This window comes from Diadema setosum, chromosome 4 (assembly GCF_964275005.1).
Source record: "Diadema setosum chromosome 4, eeDiaSeto1, whole genome shotgun sequence".
NCBI lineage: Eukaryota > Metazoa > Echinodermata > Echinoidea > Diadematoida > Diadematidae > Diadema > Diadema setosum.
Genome location: NC_092688.1, coordinates 1,125,620 through 1,150,106, shown reverse-complemented (window position 1 = coordinate 1,150,106; position 24,487 = coordinate 1,125,620). Strand labels below are relative to the sequence as shown.

Genomic DNA, 24,487 nt, shown 5'->3' with positions numbered 1-24,487 from the left:
GAGGGAAGTAGTAAGGATAGGGCCAGTTAACCACACCGGGTCCATGATACCGAAGGCTGTCTTCTGCCACCCTTGTCCAGGATCAAAGGGGTTATCGCGCCATAGGACTTGCTGATCAGCTCGCTTAAAGATGGCAAGGTGGTGGTTCACACATTGACAGTGTTGGATAAGGTTGCCTCTGTCAGGTGGGAGCATGGAGAAATCCACCTTGGATTTGGTCATCAGTTGCTCGCCCTCTCCCATCATCTGCTTCAGCATGATGCTGCGGACGCCATTAATAGACTTCTCCCGGGCCTTGCTATACATTGACATGTGAATGCTTTAATGTCATCTGTCACCTCTGGCTCCACAGACTACCCATCACCAAGATTTCTGAGGAAAAAGCATCGAAAATGTCTGTGTCTGGAGTCCTCACAAAAGCTACCTTGTACCCAAGCTTAGGGGCGCACTGGAGGTAGAGCACGACCCTTGTGTCCGTCTGATCCTCCTGGTTAGACAGCCGCTTCTGGAACATATCATTGTGTAAACAAAAGGAATGTAACAGAAATCACATTCTCTGAAGCTCAAGTGATTCCTGTTACATTATTTCTATTCACACAATGACGCGTCCCAGGAGACAATCAGCTCTATCCATGAGCTGCTGTCCAACCAGGAGATGGACACCAGGATACTAGTGCTCTACCTTGAGTATTCCACTGAGCATGGGTACAAAGCAGTTGTGGTGAGGACGCCAGACACACACATTTTCTTGATCCTCTTGCACCATGCTCACTCCGTCACTCGCTCTATATTCCTTGATAAACGGATTTTCGAGCACTGCCAGATTGTAAATGTCGGTGAACTGGCATACAGAATCAAAGGGAGCTAACTACTGTACCACAATACTTGGACTACAAGTGTTTACCGGGGAAGATGTAACAAGTGCCTTCAAGGGTAGGGACAAAGTCGGACCCCTAAAGAATCTACAAAGCCACCCCATCTACCACACAGCATTCAGTTGAGAGTAGTCTGATATTATAATTTCAGCAATATTTTACTGAAATGTATTAAATTTTTCAATATAACATTTGATAAACACTGCTAAGATCTTAGAGCATGACTTTATAATGTGCCAATGTTTTGCCCCCCTCATAAATCTTGGTGATTGGTGGTTTGTATAGCCAGAGGTGACAGATGAGATTGGAGCATTCTCATGCCGAATGTATGGCCACGAGCCCTGGGAGAAGTCTATTAACAGCAGCATCATCCCGAAACAGATGGTGGGAGAAGGCGAACAAATGACGATCAACTCCAAAGTGGATTTCTCCATTCTCCAACCTTAAAGAGACAACTTTATCTCACACATTTAATGTGTAATCCATCGCCTTACCATCTTAAAGAGAGCTGACCAGCCAATCTTCTGGTGCTCTGTATTGCATGACCCCTTTGATTCTGGATAAGGATGGCAGAAGACAGCCTTCGGTATCACGGAGCCAGTGTGGTCAAGTGGCCCTATCTTTCCCACCTCCCTCATTGACTTGCTTCAGAAAATTACTGAGGAGATGAAGGAGGATGAAGAGGATGAGCTAGACATTGACTACGATGATGGTTTTGTTAATGACTAGAAATTACAGAAGTGTGAAATGAAAAGCTGACATATCGCTTATGTCACAAATGTACACACTAGTAGTTATGTACCAGCGTGTATGCATGGTTTCTTTAATATGTATGTACACAGGTTGACCAGAGGAACATTCTATTTGGTATAGATATAGTACATACAGGCTGACCAGATTAGTGGAGAATTTTCTAGGTGGTATACAATGTAGCTACAGTACATGCATGTGACAGGAAATACATGTACATTATAGCTCGCTCAATCTAGAATGGTATCTCACCCGATCTAGAATGTTCCAGGAAGTGCTTACATATTTAGCTGAGTGATGCACTGTCCCTGTAGCCCAATGTGATTGGTAGTTATTTTAGTAGGCTGTTTTGCACATAGGCAGTGAGTCAGCTCGGATTTCTAGAACCGTCTTGGACTTGCTAGTATATAGAAGTGTGTAGCCCCAGGTTGGAGAAAATTACAGAATCTTCAAGAAAGGGGGTGAATGGATAGTATTGTAAGAAGGGGAACTTCTAAGGTAGGCAGAGTACCCAACACCTCTGCTCTGAGAGTTACGTCACTTCTGGCTCCGAAGCGACTTGTTATAGTCATTCCTGTGTTACCAGCTGACCTGCTCTACAAACTGTGTTTGTGGCGATTAGGCTAGGAAGACGTTTTGCCTGCAGAGAATTATTAATTGATAACAGCTTAAATATTGTATCGTGTATCAGACAACTTTTAACAGAATTTGAAAAGAAAAAACTTAATTCCAATCAATTTGAACTGTATTTTGTTGACTTTGAATACAGAATGTAAGCAGAAAAGCGATTCATATGCAAATATTCCTAAATAAAAGTAGCAGCAATCCACATTGGTATAACAGTCCTTTTACACAGGGTAGATTTCCGGCTGTCAAGTGAAAATTTGCTCTTTGTTTTCGGACAATAAGCTTTAAACAAATACATCTGAATGAACTGCTTCTATAACCCAGCCTTAAATAAGTTTAAATAAAAACATTTCGGCAGCTACATTTTTGAAATCGACTGAATATTTTGTGTTGTCATGAAAATTTTTCACATTTTTGGACATTTGTTGTATCAAACTTGCTTTCATCATGTAAATGACCACCTCAATTAATTCCTCGTGCTACCTTTCCTCTGAAAAAATGTTTTATGTGTCCCTGTATGTTGTGTATGGTTCAAAAGTTGAACTGTTTTGGTACTTTTCGATAAAAACGACACTGAATTTTTCATATTTTTGGACTTTTCTTGTATCAAACTTGCTTTAATCATGTAAACAACCATCTCAATCGTTTCCTTATGCCACATTTGCCCTGAAGAAATGTTTTATTAGTCCTTGTATGTTGGAAAGTTGAAAAGTTATAGAAATGAATGATTTTCCACGCAAATCCAAGATGGCCGCCAATGACCCCCCCCCCCCCCCATGGGAAACGATTTTTACTTGGAAACTAAAAAAAAAACCATCAAATAGACACCCTAAGGGATACCAAAAAGGAGAGTGTATGAAGATCCCCCTTTACTACAAGACTATTAAGACAAAGTGGCCAGTCACTCTTATGATGTATGACATTGTCATGTACTATGTATATGGACTATTTGGTCAATTTCTAGAGTAAAAGACACTAGTTTTTCTCGCTTTTTTGGACTTTTCTTGTATGAAACTTGCTTTAATCAAGTAAATAACTATCTCAAATGATTCCTCATGCCGTATTTACTCTGAAGAAATGTTTTATTTGTTATTGTATGTTATGTAATTCAAAAGTAAAACTATTTGGGTATTTTTCGGTGTAAATGACACTAAAATTTCATATTTTTAGGCTTTTCTTGTTTCAAACTTGCTTTAATCATGTAAATAACCACTTCAATTGATTCCTCATGTCACATTTATCCTGAATGAATACTTTATTTGTAATTGTATGCTGTGTAGTTCAAAAGTTATGGAAATTCATGATTTTCCCTGAAAATCCAAGATGGCTGCCAAGATGGCCGCCAATGACCCCCATGGGACACGATTTTTTCTTGGGAACAAAAAATTTCATTAACTAGACAACCTAAGGGTTACAAAAAAGTAAGTTAAAAAATGTGTTCGGAGGGTGCATGGGGATCCCCCATTCCTACCAGACTAATGATTATTATTCGGTACAGCTCAAAGTTGAATACTTTCTCAAAAAAAAAAAAAATAACAAAAGAAAACAGAACTGAAACAATAAGGGCTATACATGCAGGTTATTCAGTAGTTGGAGCGACAGTGCACCATGGTACAGAACTTTCATAGCTTTAGGGTTAAAAATGTCAATAAACAAAGCAGGATAATGACGAAAGTACAAACAAAGTTATTCCAGTGATTCCTTGCATTTTGTAAATATATAAGCAGGGATGAGGATATTTTGTAGTATTGTCATAGTATGTCTTTATTATCATTTTTTAAACTGTATTACAATAACAGAAATGAAAACACAAGATTTCAAACGCTACCAACGGGCTGAATTACAACACAAATTAATTTCTGCAAACTCCTTAAGAAGTGAGGTTCGATGCTGAGCATTATAGAGTTCCGTTGAATTTGTTTTACATGAAGGTACAGCTACCAAAAAGGATGTTGGTAGGGTTTCTTGTGCTTACCAAGTAGGCAGTACTCTCGAGTTTAGCTTTGCTGACTGACAATGTTTAGCTCCAACATAGATTCATATAGATGAAGGCGATCGTCGCAAACTGTGTGCAAAGCCCATGGAACGGTCCGAACGGAAATTCGAATGATCATGGATTGTATTCAAGACTCAAACTGAGAGAAAAGAATGCTGCATTGTGGTGCACTGACAAATCGCTCCAACCATTAGTTTGTCTTGGAACATATTCCGCGAGACCAAAGGTTGGTGAGAGCAAGTGTTTGCCAAGTATGTTTGAAAAACGCACTCGAGACATTTGTGTTTTTATCTTCTCGTTTTATCATCTCCACGTGATTAAACTTATCTTCCACATGAGTTCATAATGTAGTCATCAAAATAAATGAAGGTAAGATATGCCTACTTTCAATAAGTAAGTTTATTTCATCTGTTAAAAAGGACAACGAACTTAATTTTATAGTTTTCATCCTCTTTGCCCTCCCCCTCCACCACCACAACTAAAGTCAACAGCTGAGATGATGAAGTGCCATTTGCATCTATTATTACGGCTTCAGAAAACAAGATCTTTGAACTAGAACAGTCCCCAAACCCTCAAAACCCTCGAACAAAATAGGTTTAAGGCTATAGATAAAGCTTTTCGATTCGCATTATGATGAACATTATCATGTGAGGAAATACAACAATTAGGTTCAGAATTTCCCACCTCACAGTGTGAAACACAGGTGAAAATCGACGAGTGTCGAGTGACGGTATAGAAAACTGGAAATTTCATACAATTTTTAGGCCTACCTATATACCAGAGGACAATTCAGCTGCAGATTTTAACGAGAGTATCAGGGAGGCCGACAGATTTTCTTCGAGATGTATTTTTTAAAATAAAAGTTTTCTCTTTCTACTGCACTCACAAATAATACACAAAGGGAAGAAGACAGGGGATGGAGCGAGAGTACTAGTATGCATCATACAGAGGGTGCTCTCAAGGAAGGGGGGGGGGGTATGTACAATAGCCACCTCCCAAGTACAATGACCCACAGGTTTAGGGTTTCCTTAAAAGATCTTGTATCAACATTGTTTTCTTCTTTTTCTACTCCTCATTCGTATCATTTTATTACCAGAATTATAAACATTATCATCATGATCATCATAATCATCATGATCATCATGATCATCGTCATCATCGTGGCATTTACATCCGTATTTGTCAGCTTTGTCGTCTTCTTCTCGTATTCATTTCAATATTTTTGATTTCTAAAAAGGGGGGGGGGAGGGGGGAGGGGGGGGGGGCAGAGGAGACTGTCTCATCTACCCACTACGTTTCGGGCAAACTGGGTTGCAGTGATTGCCAGGAACATGGTGTAAACGCAGCTATTAGACCAGACCGGAAAAACAAAACAAAACAAACACAAAGAATGCGTGCTGATGTAAAAAATGTTCTACTGAGTTAAATGGACAAAGTAAATTAAATTTCGCATGGTGGTGATCACAGGAATATTGCATTCTGCCGGGGGGGGGGGGGGGGGATACGTTGGTGGATACATTGGTTGTGGAAAGAGGTGGGCATGTCCAGGGAGGTGTTTTCACCTCCCTGGTAAATGCTTGTTCCATGCACCATCGACAAAAGTGGAGAAGTATTCCATGGTAATATTGCATCATAATTTCTTTGTATATGCAACTTGAGACATTTTCATTTGAAATCTCAGGATCTCTACAACTATACGGATAAGTTATAATCTCCTGTTCTACGATGGATGGTCATTTCAGTTCATGTTTGCTTTGTCTTGCCCCTTCTCAGAGTTGATTCAAAGTCTGTGCGACAAAGCTGAATACTGGCTTTATGACGACGGAACTCGAACACTCACCACTACAGCAGTTACAGGAATGAAAAAAAAAAAAAGCTTGACACAGTTCATGTTTGTTGTTGTTCAGTCTTCCGCCGGGCTTATTGTGACAGTTGTTGTTTTTTTTTCTTCATACAGCAATGTGCTGAGACTTCCTCAGCTATTATATTGTATAAATCGTATTTTGCTTTCTCTTTGTTGTGATTCACAATTTTGACCTCTTTTTACATGATATCTTATATTAAATTTCGTGATATGTGTATGTCATAATTATATGCATCAACGAATCATTCGGCGTCTTCAAATGGCTGACCTGTCATATACAAAGAGCGCCAACTATCGTTCGCTGCTGCCATCCTTTAATTTCTTGTCTTTTCCTTCATTTTCTTCCTTCCTAGCCTCTACTCTCTCTCTCTCTTTCCCTCTCTCTCTCTCTCTCTCTCTCTGCTGAAATACAAGATGAGCCAAGAGAAGAATAGACACATTCTGGGCGGATTACTGGCAATATTTAAGGAGAATTAAATAAAGTCGCAGTCAATACTTGAAGAGTTTGTTCACAAAAGCCGATAAGTCCTTTTTTGAAGATTTTGAAGTACGGTCTCTGCCATGAAGTTAAAAATAATACCTTTTAAATGATATTTTGGTCACTCCATATAAAGGTACATTTGTGAAGTTATGGTCAAAAGAAGCATTTACTTTAAGCGATGCTCCCTAAGCGTATCCGATATTAGAGTGAGATAGTCCTCACAAATTAAAACAAAAATAATAATAATATGCTGTTGTTAGTACCTCCAATGAACTTCTTTCACCAAAAAAAAGGAAAAAATCAAATCACCAATAAGCTCGTAAATTTTTGTTGAAAAAACGTGAATCCATCGTGGTTAATGAGCAAGTCTTTGCGGAGAGTCCGACGTCACCCAGGCACAAATCTTCCCAGCCGTGTTCTGCTCGTTATGCGTACGCTAATCGTTACCCGGATGATGACTACTAGTACATTGTATTTGACATTGTTTTTAGGTACTGTGTGTGTGTGTTTGTATGTACTGCGTATTATATATTCGTACAGTACACCTGTGGACGGTACTACAGTACTATAGATCTACGGTAGATACCACGGTTGCGTTTGCCCTTCGTGCGTTTCCAGTCTATCACAGCTTAGCCCTCTGTCTCCGCGCATGCAGTTATACTGTTTTTATATAATGGGTTCAAGAATGTAGCCAATAGGAAGCGCTGAAATGAGTCACGTGTGCGTTGGTTATCTTAGTCCCATTGCACTGCGTGTTAAATCCTATTGCCGATCGTCTGTGCGCGCGGTGGCTCCTTTGAATTGCATGCATACGCGCTGTCAATCCTGTAAACAACTTCTAGTTGGGGCTGCCTATACGATCTGTGTACAGTACTTATATGTGCGGGATTTCCGAGTGCGACGTGCGTAAATGTTTGGGACGAACATCTTCCGACATCTTGACCAGTGGCGTATCTAGGGAAAACGGCGCCCGGGGCAAGCGCGAAAATTGCGCCCCTGATTTCTGAAAAAGTGTTCAACCCCAACCCTATCCCGGTAGGGACTTTAAAAAAAGTTCACATGATATGCTTTTTCAAGCACTTTAGAGGGGTCTTTTGAGGGTGATTTATATGTAATGAATTTTGATAGATTTTGGCGAGCGAGCGCAGCGAGCGAGCCGAAAATTTTGGTATTTCAGCTTACAAAACATGGAATTCTTGTCATTTTCTGCTAATCAAATCTTACAATGCCAATCAAGATATAGTGACGGCCTTATAGATAACGATTTATACCAACAAACTGCATGAGGAATTTCAAAATTACTCTAAATTAGTACGCGCGAGTTAGCCGAAATTTGTATATTTCCACGTCATCATCACATTTTGTTCTTATCTTTTTTGATTTTTTTTGCGCCCCCCCCCCCCATATGTTCGAAACCGTTGGCGTCCTCTCTTGATCCAATCGGCGATCGCTTCAGAACAAATGAAATTGCAGCCGCTGCTCCGTGTAACATATTTCCTGCTTAATATAGAATGACATGTGTGAACACAATAGACATTGTCATTTTGTGCGCGTCATCGTCACGTTTTGTTCTTATCTTCTTCTTTTCTTTCTTTTTTTTTTTGGATAAATTTTGGCGAGCGAGCGCAGCTGGCGAGCCGAAAATTTTTGTATTTCAGCTTACAAAACATTGAATTCTTGTCATTTTTGGCTTATTTAATCTTACAATCCTAATCAAGATAATAGTGAAGGCCCTATAGATAACGATTTATACCAACAAACTGTGGACTTGACAAAAAATACTCTAAATTGTACGAGCGAGTGAGCCGAAATTTGCATATTTCCTCGTCATCATTACCGTTTGTTCTTATCTTGCTTGATTTTTTTTTGCGCCCCCTTCCCCCCCCCCCCCCCCGTATGCTCGACGGATGTTTGGCGGCATTCTTATGATCCACTTGGCGATCGCTTCAGAACGAAAGAAATTGCAGCCGCTGCTCCGTGAAACATTTTGCTTGCTAAATATAAAATGACATGTGTGAACACAATAGACATTGTCATTTTTTTCCGCGTCATCATCACGTTTTGTTCTTACCTTCTTTATTAATATAAATTTTGGCGAGCGAACGCAGCGAGCGTATGGCAAGCCATATTACTTTTTAAAAAGATTTTCTGATATCACGAATTCCCTTTCGTGATATCAAAAATTCGAATTTCTGATATCACAAATTCAATTTTTGATATCACAAATACCCAATGGTTTATCACGTAAAACCAATTTTTGATATCACGAAATCGAATTAGTGATATCACAAATTGAATTCGTGATATCACGAATTCAATTCGAGATATCACGAATTCACATTCTTGATATCAAGAAATACATTTTGTGATATCACTAATGCCAATCTGTGATATCATTAATTTACATGGAATTTCAGCACATATCTTTCGCAAAGAAATAATTTGATTTCGAGCATTAGTTTTGCGCTGAAATTCAACCGTAAATTCTAGCGTTTGTTGATGGCAGAAATACACTGGGAATTCGAGCTTTAGTTCAGTGCAGAAAACCAACGGGAATTTGAGCGTTAGTTGAGCGCAGAAATACACACGAAATTCGAGCATTAGTTTTGCGCTGAAATTCTGCTGTGAATTCGAGCGTTAGTTGAGAGCAGAAATACACAAGGAATTCGAGCATTAGTTTTGCGCTGAAATTCAACTGTGAATTCGAGCGTTAGTTGAGCGCAGAAATACACAGGGAATTCGAGCATTAGTTTTGCGCTGAAATTCAACAATGAATTCGAGCGTTAGTTGAGCGCAGAAATACACTGTGAATTCGAGCATTAGTTTAGCGCAGATATTCCTATGGAATTTCAGGTGTTATCTTTACATAGTATATAACGATAGTTACAAAAAAAAAAACCCCTAAATGAAGACTTTGGCAACTCGTCTTCATTTAAAGTGATTAGGAATTGGGTTTAAAAGATTCGATGAAAATAAATCGTTTAGCAACATATCTAAAATGCCATTATTGATATGTTGTCAATTACTTCAAAGTCATTATTATATTCTTTTTCTTCTCCATTTCTCGCCACTGATTTGGCAGAGACTGGTTGACTTTAGGGAACTTTTGTTTGCGTTTCTCCTTACTCCTATGTGAAAGATACTCTCTCCCGACCTCCCCCTGTTACTCCTCCGAGTTAATAAGAGAGATTTCTCATTGCGCAGATTAACAAAATTGAAGTCCTTCGTACCACTGCTTTTTTCTTACTACAAATTCTAACTGTTTGTTTGCCATGCATACTGCTGCATAAACTCCTCATAAGATCTGGATATCTTCACTCTTCTTTATCTGGTCTGAAGACTTTTGAGCTTGTGCATTCCAGTTTTGTTCTCCCCGGTTTTTGTTCTTGAATAAACTTGCCTATATGATTACACTTTAAATTATTTTACAAAATCATAAACATATTGGGGCAGGCAAACTGTACACCCAACACTATTGGTCTTAATGGATACACCCCTTTGTTCTGGAGGACTGATTTTGAGGAGTGAGAAAATAGTTACGTTCAGACGGGAGCCCTTAACCTCGAAGTTAGGAAACTTCGAGGTTAGAGCTTGTAGTTAGGGACCGTGAAGACGCACTCGTAGTTAGCAAACCTCGAGGTTTGCTCGATGTTTCGAGCCACGAGAAATCTTATGGTTAGCGCTCTAACCACGAGCCGCGGGGGGTCCCCACTCGTAGTTAAGCACCGTGTGGACACAAAAAACAACGAACTCGAAGTTAAGAGTGACCTCGCCGTAAACTCCAGCCCCCACAATTTCCCTCTGCTTCCGGGTCAACCTCCCAAACGTACACCACAAATACACTACACGTGAAAAACCTATGACGCACGACACAACAACATCATCTTTTCTTCCCATGCGCTTGATCTCTGAAACTGAACACGTCGAACTCGCTACTGTATTCTATATTCTTCTCCGATGCGAAAAGAATGTTTTCGACGAATATCTTCATAAAGGCAAAAAGTCATCAGTGCAGTGCTATCTCTGCATACCATGACAGAGAAAAAGAGTACCTGTAAGCGAGTCCGACAGGGTTGGACTAAAGAATGAATAGACGCCATGTTAGCAGTGTGGGCTGAAACTTCCGGTTTTGACCCACTCGTAGTTACGGGGGGCAGAAGCTTAACCTCGAGGTTACGAAACCTCGAGGCTAGAGCCTGCCGTCTGAAGCGTAGGAGAAACACGTTGCTTTATGTGACCACAAACCGACACCAGTGGTGGACATTAAATTGGCAAGTTTACGACTCCCTCTCGCACCCCGCATGACTCACAGTCTCTCTCTCTCTCTCCCTCTCTCTCTCTCTTATTCTCCGCTGCTGACATACACAGACCAGAGGGTCGATTGCCCTCGGTCGGTCCTCCGCAATACAAACACATGGTATATGCTTTTATAACACACATACACATACAACCACACATAATTATCATCGATTTGGTGGAAGAGTCATACTGTAAAGGGGATTACCACATGAAAAATGTATCATAATTAATAATGTAGTAATAGATGACAATTTCAGGACCAAAACGATGAATTAAATGTGGGCCCTAAGTGAACATAGTGTCATTTAATTTATGATAATATGTTGCAAAACAATCGATTTGTATCAATAATTCATAGAAAAAACCTTGATGATCATTTAGGGAATGATGGATGTGTAAATCTCTCACATACAGTTATTGGTATTTTGAACATTGTTCTAAAAAAAGTTAGCAGTAGTTTACCTTCCATCTGAATATCAGCTCAAAAGTTATGTTCCAATTCCCTGTGTATTTCTGCGCTAAAAAAACAACAACAAAAAAAACCGCTCGAATTCACAGTTAAATTCCAGGGCAAAACTAACGCTCGAATTCCCTTTGTATTACTGCGCTAAACTAATGCTCGAATTCACAGCGATTTTCTGCACTAAACTGACGCTCGAACTCCCTGTGTATTTCAGCGCTAAACTAACGCTCGAATTCACTTGTATTTCTGCGCTAAACTAATGCTCGAATTCACAGCGATTTTCTGCACTGAACTAACGCTCAAAATCCCTGTGTATTTCTGCGCTCAACTAACGCTCGAATTCACAGTTGAATTTCAGCGCAAAACTAATGCTCGAATTCACTTTGTATTTCTGCGCTCAACTAACGCTCGAATTCACAGGGATTTACTGCACTGAACTAACGCTCGAATTCCCTGTGTATTTCTGCGCTCAACTAACGCTCGAATTCACAGTTGAATTTCAGCGCAAAACTAACGCTCGAATTCACTTTGTATTTCTGCGCTCAACTAACGCTCGAATTCACAGGGATTTACTGCACTGAACTAACGCTCGAATTCCCTGTGTATTTCTGCGCTCAACTAACGCTCGAATTCACAGTTGAATTTCAGCGCAAAACTAACTCTCGAATTCCCTGTGAATTACTGATATCACAAATTCGATTTTGTGATATCAATAATTCAATTCGTGATATCACAAATTTATTTCGTGATATCACAAATTCGAATTTGTGATATCAAAAAATCATTTTGTGATATCACGAATTACCATTGGTTTTTCACGTGAAACCTATTTTTGATATCAAGAATTCGAATTTCTGATATCACAAATTCATTTAGTGATATCTCAAATTGAATTTTAGATATCACAAATTCGAATTTCTGATATCACAAATTGAATTTGTGATATCAAGAATGGATTTTGTGATATCACAAATTCGATTTCTTGATATCACAAATTAAGTTCATGAGCTACACTTACGGGAATTTGTGATAACACAAATTTAATTCTTGATATCACAAATTGAATTCTTGATATAAAAAATTTGATTTTTTGATATCGCAAAATGGAATTTGTGATATCAGAAATTAACTTTAAATGTAAAAAAGGTTTGCCATACGAGCGAGCCGAAAATTGTTGCATTTCAGCTGACAGAACATGGAATTCTTGTGTGAACACAATAAACATTGTCATTTTGTCCCTGTCATCATCATGCTTTGTTTTTACCTTGTTTGATTTGGTTTTCTGCCCCCCCCCCCCTTTTCCGGGCGAGTTTTTTTCTTCTTCTTCTTCTTCTTCTTGTCTTTTTTCTTTTTTCTTCTTCTTCGTTTTTTTTTTCCTTTTCTTTTTTCTTTTCGTTTTTTTTTTCGTCTTTTGCGCCCCAAGGAGTGGCGCCCGGGGCACGTGCCCCCCTTGCCCCCCCCCCTCCCGCTAGATACGCCACTGATCTTGACCCACAAAGGTACGTGAAAAATGTTGTTAGTTTTCGACCCATTTTATAAAACAAATGATGCACAGGATTATTTCGTGGCGTTAGTGGAGATGCAGCTCACTCTCGGGTATTCACAATATAGTGCAACATGCACTCGGCTTCGCCTCGTGCATGTTTCACAATTGTAAATACCCTAGAGTGCGCTACATCTCCACTAACGCACTCTATTCTGTGCATCATTTGTATAACAGTAGTAGACTATGTTCCTGTACATAGTACGTGCCTAGAAACGGTTCTGCACATTTTGGCGGCATCGTCTGGTAAGGCTTTCCTTCATCATGCCGATGGCGATGTGTCAAGCAGTATTTTGCTCGAATCGTAGAGAAATTTGCCCAGGAAAAAAAATCGTGTTTTTTTTTTCCATCCCAGACCCACAAAAGGGTCATGAACGGTGCGCTGTGTGGCTGAGAAATGTCGATACAACGAAGCCGAACACAAAACTTAAAGCATTCTCGATTTCGTGTTGTAACGTTAGGCATATGCCAGGACCATTTGAGAAGCACGTTTCGACGTGGACAGGCAGGCTGTGGCCCTCAGTTATAAGCCGAGAAAACTGAAGCTTGCCAGATGCAATCCCGACCATATTTGCTCATGAGTTATAAAACAGAAACACCTCGAGCATCGACTTCAAAGAGAACCGAGGAAAGGAAGCGTAAATGTTAGAGAGGTCAGGAAAGTGGCTAGCTAGCTATGTGTTATTTACGGTGGGGCTGCAGCCGGGGTTGACTGCAGTACAGTGCCACTGCAAGTGCCGACTGGACCTGAACGGCAAAGTGGAGCGAAATCATATTCCTGCGGTCTCCCGTTTTTTACCCTGCCCGGTAGAAGTCATATTCGTTTGATATCTGAGTACTTACAGAAATATCGAGATAGAAACAATGTTTTCTTTGAAGAATTCGAGTCTCTCATGCCCAGGTAATCTTCGGTCTGAACGCCAAACTCAGCTAGACTTGAGTACTGTGTACATTAGTATGGAAAGAATTCGCGCGCGAGAGTGGTTTGTACGCAAAGTAGTATGCAACACGGACAGAAGTTAGAAAAGGACCGTGCCCATTTGATGTCAAGTACATGGTATATTTGATTTTAGAATATATATAAATTTATGTTTACAATGTTAATTTACATGAATTATATATAACTAAGCTTGAAATATTTTTTTAAAATAAAAAATTACATATTTTCACAATTTATGATAAAATTACAACTGATCATTTGAATACTTAAATTGGTTTCTAGAGGCACGGCTGTCAATTTGAGAGTAGGGCATCAATGACGTAGCATCTTTTTGCAGGCTCTTACACGATTGCTTGCAGGAATTATTTTTCAAAAATTGCGTACGCAGACAGTTTTTAATTTCCACGCTTATAAACTTTTGAAAGGTTATATATATATATATACATATATATATATATATATATATATATATATATATATATACATATATATATATATATATATATATATATATATATATATATATATATTTTTTTTTTTTTTTTTTTTTTTTTTACTATTCTTAATTATCAGCACAGTGAAAATCTCAGGACTGCCTCCCTTTGAGGCTGATTGACATTTTATTGTCTACGCTCCCTGTGATGGAAAACAGCAATGAGAACCCAGGGAGGGGAATAAAAAGTGTCCATCCGGGACACTAGAGAGAGTTGCTTGCAAAAAGGCGTGAACAGTTGTGGTCATTTTGGCTCTCAGACGGTTTAAGTCTAGGTGTTGGTTTCAGATTGTTTGTCGGTGCATGACATGGTGTTGTTGGTGCATGGCACTACCTATTAGAGCCTGCCCAGTAGAATCTCTTGAGCAATGTTGGGAATAAATTATTATTATTATTATTTTTTTTTTTGGCCAGTAACGAAGACACACACGCACACAGATCTAAGCATGGAAATACATTTCTCAACAGATATTAATGATCTACTAAATTCTTGCCACCACAAATAAAAACGAATACAAGGATGGAGAAAATTGTTGAGTGACTGCAAGCAATTTAATACAACAATTGACACACTCACACACACACACACACACACACACAAATGTACACGCAGAAGAACCAAAGAGTAGTATGAACAGACCAATGAAATATTACAAGTTATTAGGGTTAACATGCTTATTATTTGACTAGATTAACATTGGGTAAAATGCTGAACTCTCAACTAATTCAATTCTTGCTTAGAGAGGAAAGAAAGAAATAAATAAGGCAAAGATGAATTTAAAGACTGAAAATGATTGTTGTAACGCCGTGCGGGGTAAATGGACTATCAGATTTCTGTTGTCATTATTACAGTTAGGGAGAATTTGTTAGCGAAACACTGAATTTTGGTAAGACAAAACGATCAACACAACCACATGAATGCACTGAAAAAACTTAATCATGTCACCGCTTATTCTCAATCAAAGCCCTGCTATGCAGTAGAACATTCCTTTTGTCTTAACTATAACAGAGTAATAATCTTATCATCATGTAAAGCGTGCTGTACAGGACTGTAATTAGATGACAATTTAAATTCGAACGAAGTCTAATACTAGCAATAATAACTAATGTGCTGCAAATGGAAATAAAACACGAAACTTTATTGTATGTAATATAATAGTTTGGAAGTAATTATGACAAAAACATTTTTAAAGTTATACATTCGAATAGATTTCAATCTTTTACTGCTATATGACTGCTAAGTGAATGTTTGGAATCGGTCTTACAATCCTACCATCCCGATTTGGTGATACACGTGTACAATAAATCATGCGATGACATTACTCAAACATACAGGTATGTATTTTGATGCTGTGCTACGAATAACCATTTATGGCATTTCAGTTAATTTAATTCTTTAAGCGTTGATCATAATAATCATACTTCTTCACTGTCATTCTGTTTGATTCACCACAATATCAGAAATAAACTTCTACGTTACAAACAGTGACGTCAGTAGTTTATACCCTACTGTTTTGCTCCAAACTTTATACTAAAAGGTACATTCTCCATCCTAATACGTGTACATCAGACAGCAAGAAATAAATATCACCAAAACAGAAATGTGGATGTTATTGAAAATGAAGATGAGAGAAAGAGAAGGGGGAGGGAGGAGGGCTTGCTGGACGAGGAGGTCCGGATTGGTTGAAAAGGGCAAAGGAAAGATGAAGCACAAATTATGATTTTTTTTTTTTTTTGTAGAATTGCCTGTTTATGTTTAATCCGAAATATTATAGACTTCTCTGAAACTTAGAGGAAATATTTTTTCTTCCACCCAAGCAGATATTTCTTGTGCAACAAAACAACCATACACACGGAGAAATTACGGTTCTATTTTGCACCCTAGAGGGTTCATATCGTTGTAACACCAGCGGCTCCATTTAGGGTTCTATTTTTGGGGGTGCTTATTTAGCACCCTATATTTAACACCATATATGGTACATATTTGCACCCCTCCATTGGGTTCCCTTTCTGCACCCCACAGGGTGAACAAAAATTCAGGTGCAAATTTGCACCCTTTCTGGTTCATACCGTTGAAACACCAGCGGCTCCATTTAGGTTTCTAATTTGGGGGGTTCTTATTTAGCACCCTATATTCAACACTGTCATGCACCAACAGAACACCCGTCAGCACCGACATAACATCTGTCATACACCGACAAAACATTCTTGGATCAGCACCGAATGACTGCAACTGTTCACGCCATGTTTGCCAACTCCAACTCTCATGTCCCGAATGGACACTTTTATTCCACCCCACCCTGGTTTCACCAAGGCACATCACGGTTCTCCGTCACACCTCCCCCCAACAAGAGGAAAGTTATGAATGTAACTTTTCGACTATAAACACCTTCGTTGTAAGGCTTACTTCACTGTTCTTGCTTACTATACGTATTCAGCTCACACGATTACAAACTGAAATAGTTTTTTGTGTTGTTTTCTTAAAACCTCACCTGGCATACTACACTTATAATCACTGATTTTGAGTCTCATCAGAATCAGTTAACTCCGACATCAATTGTCCACTTTTAGAACAATATATGAAAACTTGACAAGCCCCCTACAAAACACGTAAATACACAAATCAACAGTCTACAGTAATACACATGTGAAACTGTTTTCAACGGGTGCACATACGAGTGCACATAATATGGAAAGATTACACCAGATGTAATCAATCATTTCTTCAGTAGTATCAATATTTTGATTGAGACTGTGCTTTCTGGTAGTCTCAACTGTAATTATATCCTCACATATTTGACCAATAAACTTTTATATCCTCACATATTTGACCAATAAACTTACATAACTTCAGGCATGAACAGTATTTTTTTTTTTTTTTTGGTAACACATACACTTCATCTTTAATGTGAAAACCAAAAATACACTTTCTTCACGAAATTGTTCTGACTGTTGCAAAGATAATATTTCTGTTTCTTCAACACAAACTTTCACTGGAGTTTGAGTGAATGAGGCAACAGCACGCATCTTTTGATTATAACAAAATCGTATTTAAACACGTCAACACATGTGTACATCTACTCAATGCACTTGCTAATACATCTTATACTTATGTCAACTCTGCGTCATAAGTTCAATATCCAAAGCAACAACAAAAATTTAACCACCGGACATTTCTTTTTGTCCCTTCACACATACATTATGTTTTGTCACTCATTAGCATGTTATAACATATGTGCAAACTCTGGAAAATATCGAGATCATATTCGACACACAATTGTGACTATGTCACTCCGTAACGAAATACATATAAAGGTTATTAATTTACAAAGGTGACATTATAACATTTTGGCTTCTTCATGCCTCACTGTCACTCAACACTTTTTCATTTATACAAAACAACACAAATTCTTTTGTTTTAACACAAATCGGTTGATATAAAACTCAAAATTTGATCAACAGTTTTCCTGTGACTGGCCGGTTGTGTTTTGCTATACTGTTTTTGCATTTGCTAGCATTAACTCGGTAACATATCGGTATACATACAAATCTGAATCCTTTGACTCTTTGGTACATTGAATGAAATCAGAATATAAGTGTGCAACTGAAGCACAACTTTCACCGTAATCTTACACACCACATATTTTGTATCCTGGCGCTTCCTGTAATGTTGGGTTTTCAAAACATCATACAATGCTTGGCGTGTAACACATCATCAAATTTTTCAAGTGATGTCTCCTTATAAAGACAGAATATTGTGTACTAGTACTTTCTCATACTTCCTAGCATCACTCACATTATACTGTTTTCGTTTGAAACAAACATGATTAACATAAATACAATTTCTTCCTTCACAAATCCTTGGGAAAGGAAGAAAACTGAACGAAAATACATAAAACACATGTATACTTTGTCATATACAAAAAAAAAAATATCAACATCAGTTTCTTGTCTGGTTTGAGTCCTGTTTGAAATGTTCAGCTTGATGTAGGTTTCACTGTAGATTTGAGATGGTTATCTTTCGGCAACATTATCAGCGCGCGCACAGTTTCAAACTCGCGACAAAGCGTCTGCTAATTTGTTGTCCTTTCCTGCTATGTGCACAATTCTCAGTGGGTACGGTTGGAGAATCAAACTCCAACGGAAGAGACGCTGATTCTTGTGCTTGAAGCGTTCTAAGAATGTCAATGGGTTATGGTCAGTGTACACCACGATGTCTCTTCCACCGTCCAAATACGCTTCGAAATGTTGCACGGCTAGAACGACACTGAGGCATTCCTTCTCCACAGTTGAATACTTTTGCTGATGGCGATTCAGTTTTTTGGAGAAGAAACACACGGGTTTGCTGTGTCCGTTATCGTCATCCTGAAGTAGCACGGCTCCTACTCCTCGGTCACTAGCATCCGTAGCTAGCTGGAAGCTCCTCTCGAAGTTTGGTGCGATAAGCACGGGATCGTTCATGAGGACGGCCTTCAGCTTCTGGAACGCATCCTGGCAGCTCGCCGACCACTGGAACGTTGTACCCTTTTTCAACAAGTCCGTCAAGGGCACCACCAGATGACTGAAGTTGGGGACGAATCTCCGGTAGAATCCGCACATTCCCAAAAAGCGCTGAAGCTCCCGTTTCGATGACGGTACTGGGAAGTCCACGATGGCTCGGACCTTAGCATCTCGTGGTGCGACGCTACCTCGGCCTACCTTGTGACCTAGGTAAGTCACACAAGCTTTCCCGAACTCGCATTTGGCCAGATTCACCACGAGTCCTGCATGTGACAACCTCTGGAACAGCTCTCGAAGATGAGCAACATGCTCCTCCCACGTATTGCTGAAAACCAACACATCGTCTATATAGACAACACAGTTATCATGACCAGCAATAACTCGATTCATCATCCGTTGAAAAGTTGCGGGGGAATTTTTCATCCCGAAGGGCATGACACGACACTGGTATAACCCGGAGGGCGTGACAAACGCCGAGATCTCTCTTGCATCCTTGTCTAATGGCACCTGCCAATACCCTTTCATCAAATCCAATTTGCTGACATACTCAGCACTTCCTACCCGATCAATACATTCCTCAATCAAAGGAAGCGGAAACGAATCAGTCTTGGTTACGGTATTGACCTTCCTGTAATCGATACAAAACCTGGACGTTCCGTCTGCCTTTGGGACTAGCACTACTGGGGAACTCCAGTTTGAGTTACTGGGCTCTATGATTCCATTTGCAAGCATGAAATCTATCTCCCTATCAACCTGTTCTCTCTTAGCAGGATGAATCCGATATGGATGCTGCTTAATGGGTGCATTTTCACCAACATCTACTGTATGAACAGTGTCTTTTGCACAGCCCAATTTATCACTGCAAACCTCCGGAAATTCCTGGAAGATGTCGACAACATCTTGCCTCTCCGAATCAGACAGATGACTGAGAAGTAACTCTGGATTTTCTAGTGCCTTTGAGTTCTCTACTCGCGGAATCATTCCCGACTTGAAACTCACACTCTGAGAATCTGGAGCATCAGATTCAAACTCTTCTGCACTTTTCTCAGCACTGTGTAGGACACTCTCACTCACAACTGCACCTACATCTTCTATACGTTCATGGTATTTCTTCAACATATTCACGTGACAAACTCTCCTGGTTTTTCTACGATCAGGCATGCTCACCACATAAGTCTCCTTCCCAAGCTTCCTCTCTACTACATAGGGACCACTGAATTTAGCCTTCAGTGCATCTCCTGGCAATGGAAGTAGAACCAAGACTTTGTCTCCAACCTCAAACACACGACTCTTTGCCTTTCGGTCAAAGATTTCCTTCATTGTCTGTTGCGAAGACTTCAAGTGTTCTCTCGCCACTTCATTCGCTCTCACAAGACGCTCTCTGAACATGGAAATGTAGTCTAAGGCATTGGAATCCTTGTCTTCCTCATCAGACAACAGCTGCTCTTTCACAACTTTCAGGGGCCCTCTTGGCTCATGCCCAAACACCAACTCAAAGGGGGAGAATCCAGTGGATTCATTAGGCACTTCACGAGCAGCGAAGAGAAGAAAAGGGATCCCTTTATCCCAGTCCCTGGGATTATCCTGACAGTAGACCTTCAACATCGTCTTTAGCGTCTGATGGTACCTTTCTAAGGCCCCCTGTGATTGCGGGTGATATGCAGACGACTTGATCTGTTGAATACCAAGCTGGTACATCAACTCCTGAAAGACACGAGACATGAAATTGCTACCTTGATCCGACTGTATTTCTTTTGGTAGCCCGTACCTAGTAAAGAAAGTCAACAAGGCATCCAGAACTGACTTAGCAGTTATGCTCCTCAGCGGAAATGCTTCTGCGTATCTCGAGGAAACATCCATCACAGTCAATAAATACTGACATCCCGACTTGGACTTCGGTAATGGACCAACGCAATCTACCATCACACGGCTAAATGGCTCCTCAAAAGCCGGAATAGGAATCAACGGCGCAGGTCTAATGGCATGTTGTGGTTTTCCTACCACTTGACATTTATGACACGTTCGACAAAATTCAGACACATCCTTTCTCATCTTGGGCCAGAAGAAATGAGTTCTAATTCTACACAAAGTCTTCTTGACACCCATGTGTCCGGCCATTGGAATTTCATGTGCAAGACGTAGAATTTCCTTTCGATACGGCGGAGGAACAACTATCTGGTTGACAACCGTCCAGTCCTCATCTGCGGGACGATCTGGAGGACGCCATTTCCTCATCAAAACACCAGACTTTACATAGAAACATTCTGGCACTCCCTTCGCCTCATCTACAGTCAATGCACCCTCTCTCAACTTCAACAACTCCTCATCTTCCATCTGTGCTTTGATTAAAGCTGGCTGACTGAACACACCTTCCTCCCAACTTTGTTCTCTTTCATCTTCACTAGTCACCTTTCCAAAGAATGTGTCACCAAGAGAAATTTCACTTTCAGACTCCTTTCTCTCACGCTCTGCTTCACTTGCTCGAAACCTTGTGATAGCACATGTTGGAAATACTTCTGGAAATTCATCGACAAGTTTTTCAGTTTCCTGCTCGTACACTGGGACTTCGGAAACAACCGGAAGGACACTCACTCGACCTCCTGCAAGGTCATTACCAAGCAAAAAGGAAACTCCATCCATAGGGAGAAATGGAACAATTCCCACAATCACTTCCCCTGAAATCAGTCCACTATCCAAATTCACTCGGAATAGAGGGACCGCCTGCGTTCCTCCATTGACATCATGTATCAGTACCTTTCTACCCGTGTTACAATCTATGGGCATACTCTTCACATCTCCTACCATGAGGGACTGTGTAGCTCCAGTATCACGAAGGATGACAACCGGTACTCTAAATTCAGCAATGGTAACTGTACCCTTGGAAATGAAGTCCTTGTACTTTTCATCCACACGACCACTTGAACATGTATCTGTCATTTTTGAGACACTGCTTTTCATAACATTTGGATGACGCTGTTCATCACTTACACTTGACTTAACAAAACCATTGGTGGCTGTCTGGTTCGGTTTCTCTTTTGTTTCAGCTTCTGAACTGTTCTGTGTACGTGTGTCTGCATGGACTAAACCATGTGTTGCTCTTTGCTTTTGTTTTTCTTTTGCTTCATTTTGTTCTAGCAATCGCCTACATTCAGACTTAATGTGACCTGTTTTCCCACAGAAAAAGCATCTCACTTCTTTATATTGAGGCCGTGGCGATTTTGGTCGCTCTTTCTGTGATTCAGTCTTTACTTTATCCCTGCGTTCACTACTGTGCCACTTTTGAGTGTCAGGATTTCTCAACTGATCAAATTTCCTTTTTCCCTCAGGACTTTTTGTTTTCACTTTATGTGTCAACTCATACTGGTCAGCTGTGACTGCTGCACTCTTTACATCATGTACTCTTCGATCTTCCAAATATGTTCTCAGATCTGGAGGTGTCGATTTCTTGAACTCCTCCATCAACACTATCTCTCTCAAATTGTCATAAGTGAGATCTACTTTCATTGATCGAACCCATCGATCAAACATGATTTCTTTTTCTCTCTGAAACTCTACATAAGTCTGTCTCGAACCTCTCCTATATCCTCGAAACTTTTGCCTGTAAGCTTCTGGGACTAACTGATAGGCAAGAAGGACTGCTTCCTTAACTGTGTCATAGTTATTTGCCTCCTCATCCGAGAGAGCAGACACTACTGAATGTGCCTTGCCTGTGAGCTTTTGTTGTACTATCATAGACCAATATTTCTTCTCCCACTCCAAATTCCTGGCTATTCTCTCAAAGGAGAAAAAGAAAGAGTCTACATCCTCTTCATCAAAGCGGGGGACTGTGTTTGCCATTTTTGCAATGTCAGGCGTCTTTGGTCTCGACATAGTAACATTAGGCCTATCCCCTGGGACGCTACTGGCCTGGGCCTGGGTCAACTCAATTTGACGTTGCATTAACTCTTGTTCGAGTCTCAGATTTTCTGCCTTCATTTTTTCTCTTTCTAACTCCAATCTAGCCAATTCTAGTTGTGTGGAATCTACCCTCATCTCACTAGGTCTAGTAGTAGTACTTTGAGCACTTTTTCTACCTGCGCTCTCAATCTCATCTGTACTCTCACTCTGGTCTGTGTGTTCATTTTCTACACCACCCAGTTCAAGCTTCTTCACCAGAACTGCAAAGATTTCTTTCTTACGACTACACTCTCTGATATCAGCATCTACATGAGTTGCAACCTCAATTAATTGGGCTTTCACTAACCCTCTCAATCTACCAAGAGTGACGTCTTTCACAAACTCTGCAGCATCGAACTTGGCTGCCATGATTATTCACATCTAGCTTTCCGACTAGATTTCAAGACTACGTCGCTACCGCAACTTCCTACAGTACACTCCACTGCGTACCGAACTACGAGAATAGTCTAAGCAATTCAGACCTGACAAACACTCGTATATCTCGAGGCCAATTTCCTCGTAAAGCCACATCTAACGATGCTAATCCAAATAACCAGAAAGTGACACACTAATCTGATAGAATGACATAACGGAAACGGTAATACGTACCCTTCCTTTCCAGCAATCAATGCTGCAACCCTGGAATTCAGCTAGCGAGAAGACCAGTACAAGTGCGCAAAACATACTCATCGCATCGCTTCGCGAATCGCACTTCCATTCACAACCACTGCTAACGCAGCCCCATTACACATACCGTGCAATGTCACGCAGTATACAATACCGCTACTACGAACGAACAACACTGTTACGTTCGCTACCCTGTGTACACATTTCACATGAGTGCGAACACTACACATATATGTACCTCCAACGGGCATCGATCACTACAACGATGTAACAAACACCGAAATACTACCAAAAGACGGCTTGTTTGTATGTTCATTTCCCGGACATGTTCCCCACATGTCATGCACCAACAGAACACCCGTCAGCACCGACATAACATCTGTCATACACCGACAAAACATTCTTGGATCAGCACCGAATGACTGCAACTGTTCACGCCATGTTTGCCAACTCCAACTCTCATGTCCCGAATGGACACTTTTATTCCACCCCACCCTGGTTTCACCAAGGCACATCACGGTTCTCCGTCACAACACCCTATAAGGTGCAAATATGGACCTCTATACAGGGTTCCCCTTCTGCACCTCATACCTGCACCCATTATGGTTCATACTGTTATTGTTGTAATGTTGCACCCTATGGGGTGATAAAGTCACCGCAATATAGGATGCAATACAATTTGCACACGTCTCTATATAGGGTTACCTTTTGTTGAATGATTGCAAGCAAGTGCTTATTTAATAAAACAATAAACACACAAAATTGTATTCGCAGAAGAACCAAAGAGTTGTATGAACAGACCAATATTACAAGTTATTTGGCTAAACAAGTTATTTTTTATTAACGTTTCATTCGGTGAAATGCTGAACTCTCAACTGATTCAATTCCTGCACAGAGAGGAGAGAGAGAGAGAGAGAGAGAGCCAAGATAAAGACTACAAATGATGGCTACGCCGTAGGTGGATAATCTGCATGCAAATGTATGTTGTCATTTTTATAATTAGGGAGAATTTATTAGCGAAGCGCTGAATTTTGGTTTAATATACAAAAACAATTAACACAAACATATAGATGCACAGTAAAATCTATATCAT

General features: G+C 40.0%; 1 protein-coding gene across 1 annotated transcript; it reads right to left on the bottom strand.

The window, feature by feature from the left end:
* Positions 1–334: 334 nt before the first annotated feature.
* On the bottom strand, positions 335–23,136 carry LOC140227168 (uncharacterized). Its single transcript, XM_072307599.1, has 4 exons — positions 23,075–23,136; positions 19,478–20,599; positions 18,670–19,156; positions 335–505 (listed from the first exon to the last, which is right to left on the bottom strand). The coding sequence occupies exons 1-4, from the start codon at positions 23,134–23,136 to the stop codon at positions 335–337; spliced, it is 1,842 nt and encodes a 613-aa protein (XP_072163700.1).
* Between the last annotated feature and the right edge of the window lie 1,351 nt (positions 23,137–24,487).

Coding starts and splice junctions, on each gene's coding strand:
- LOC140227168 (XM_072307599.1), bottom strand. CDS start 23,136: ATGGCAGCCAAGTTCGATGCTGCAGAGTTTGTGAAAGACGTCACTCTT. Junction 19,157..19,477: donor AAGGCAGACGGAACGTCCAG/GTTTTGTATCGA, acceptor GTTGGTTTTCAG/CAATACGTGGGAGGAGCATG. Junction 506..18,669: donor ATAACGGACACAGCAAACCC/GTGTGTTTCTTC, acceptor GATATGTTCCAG/AAGCGGCTGTCTAACCAGGA.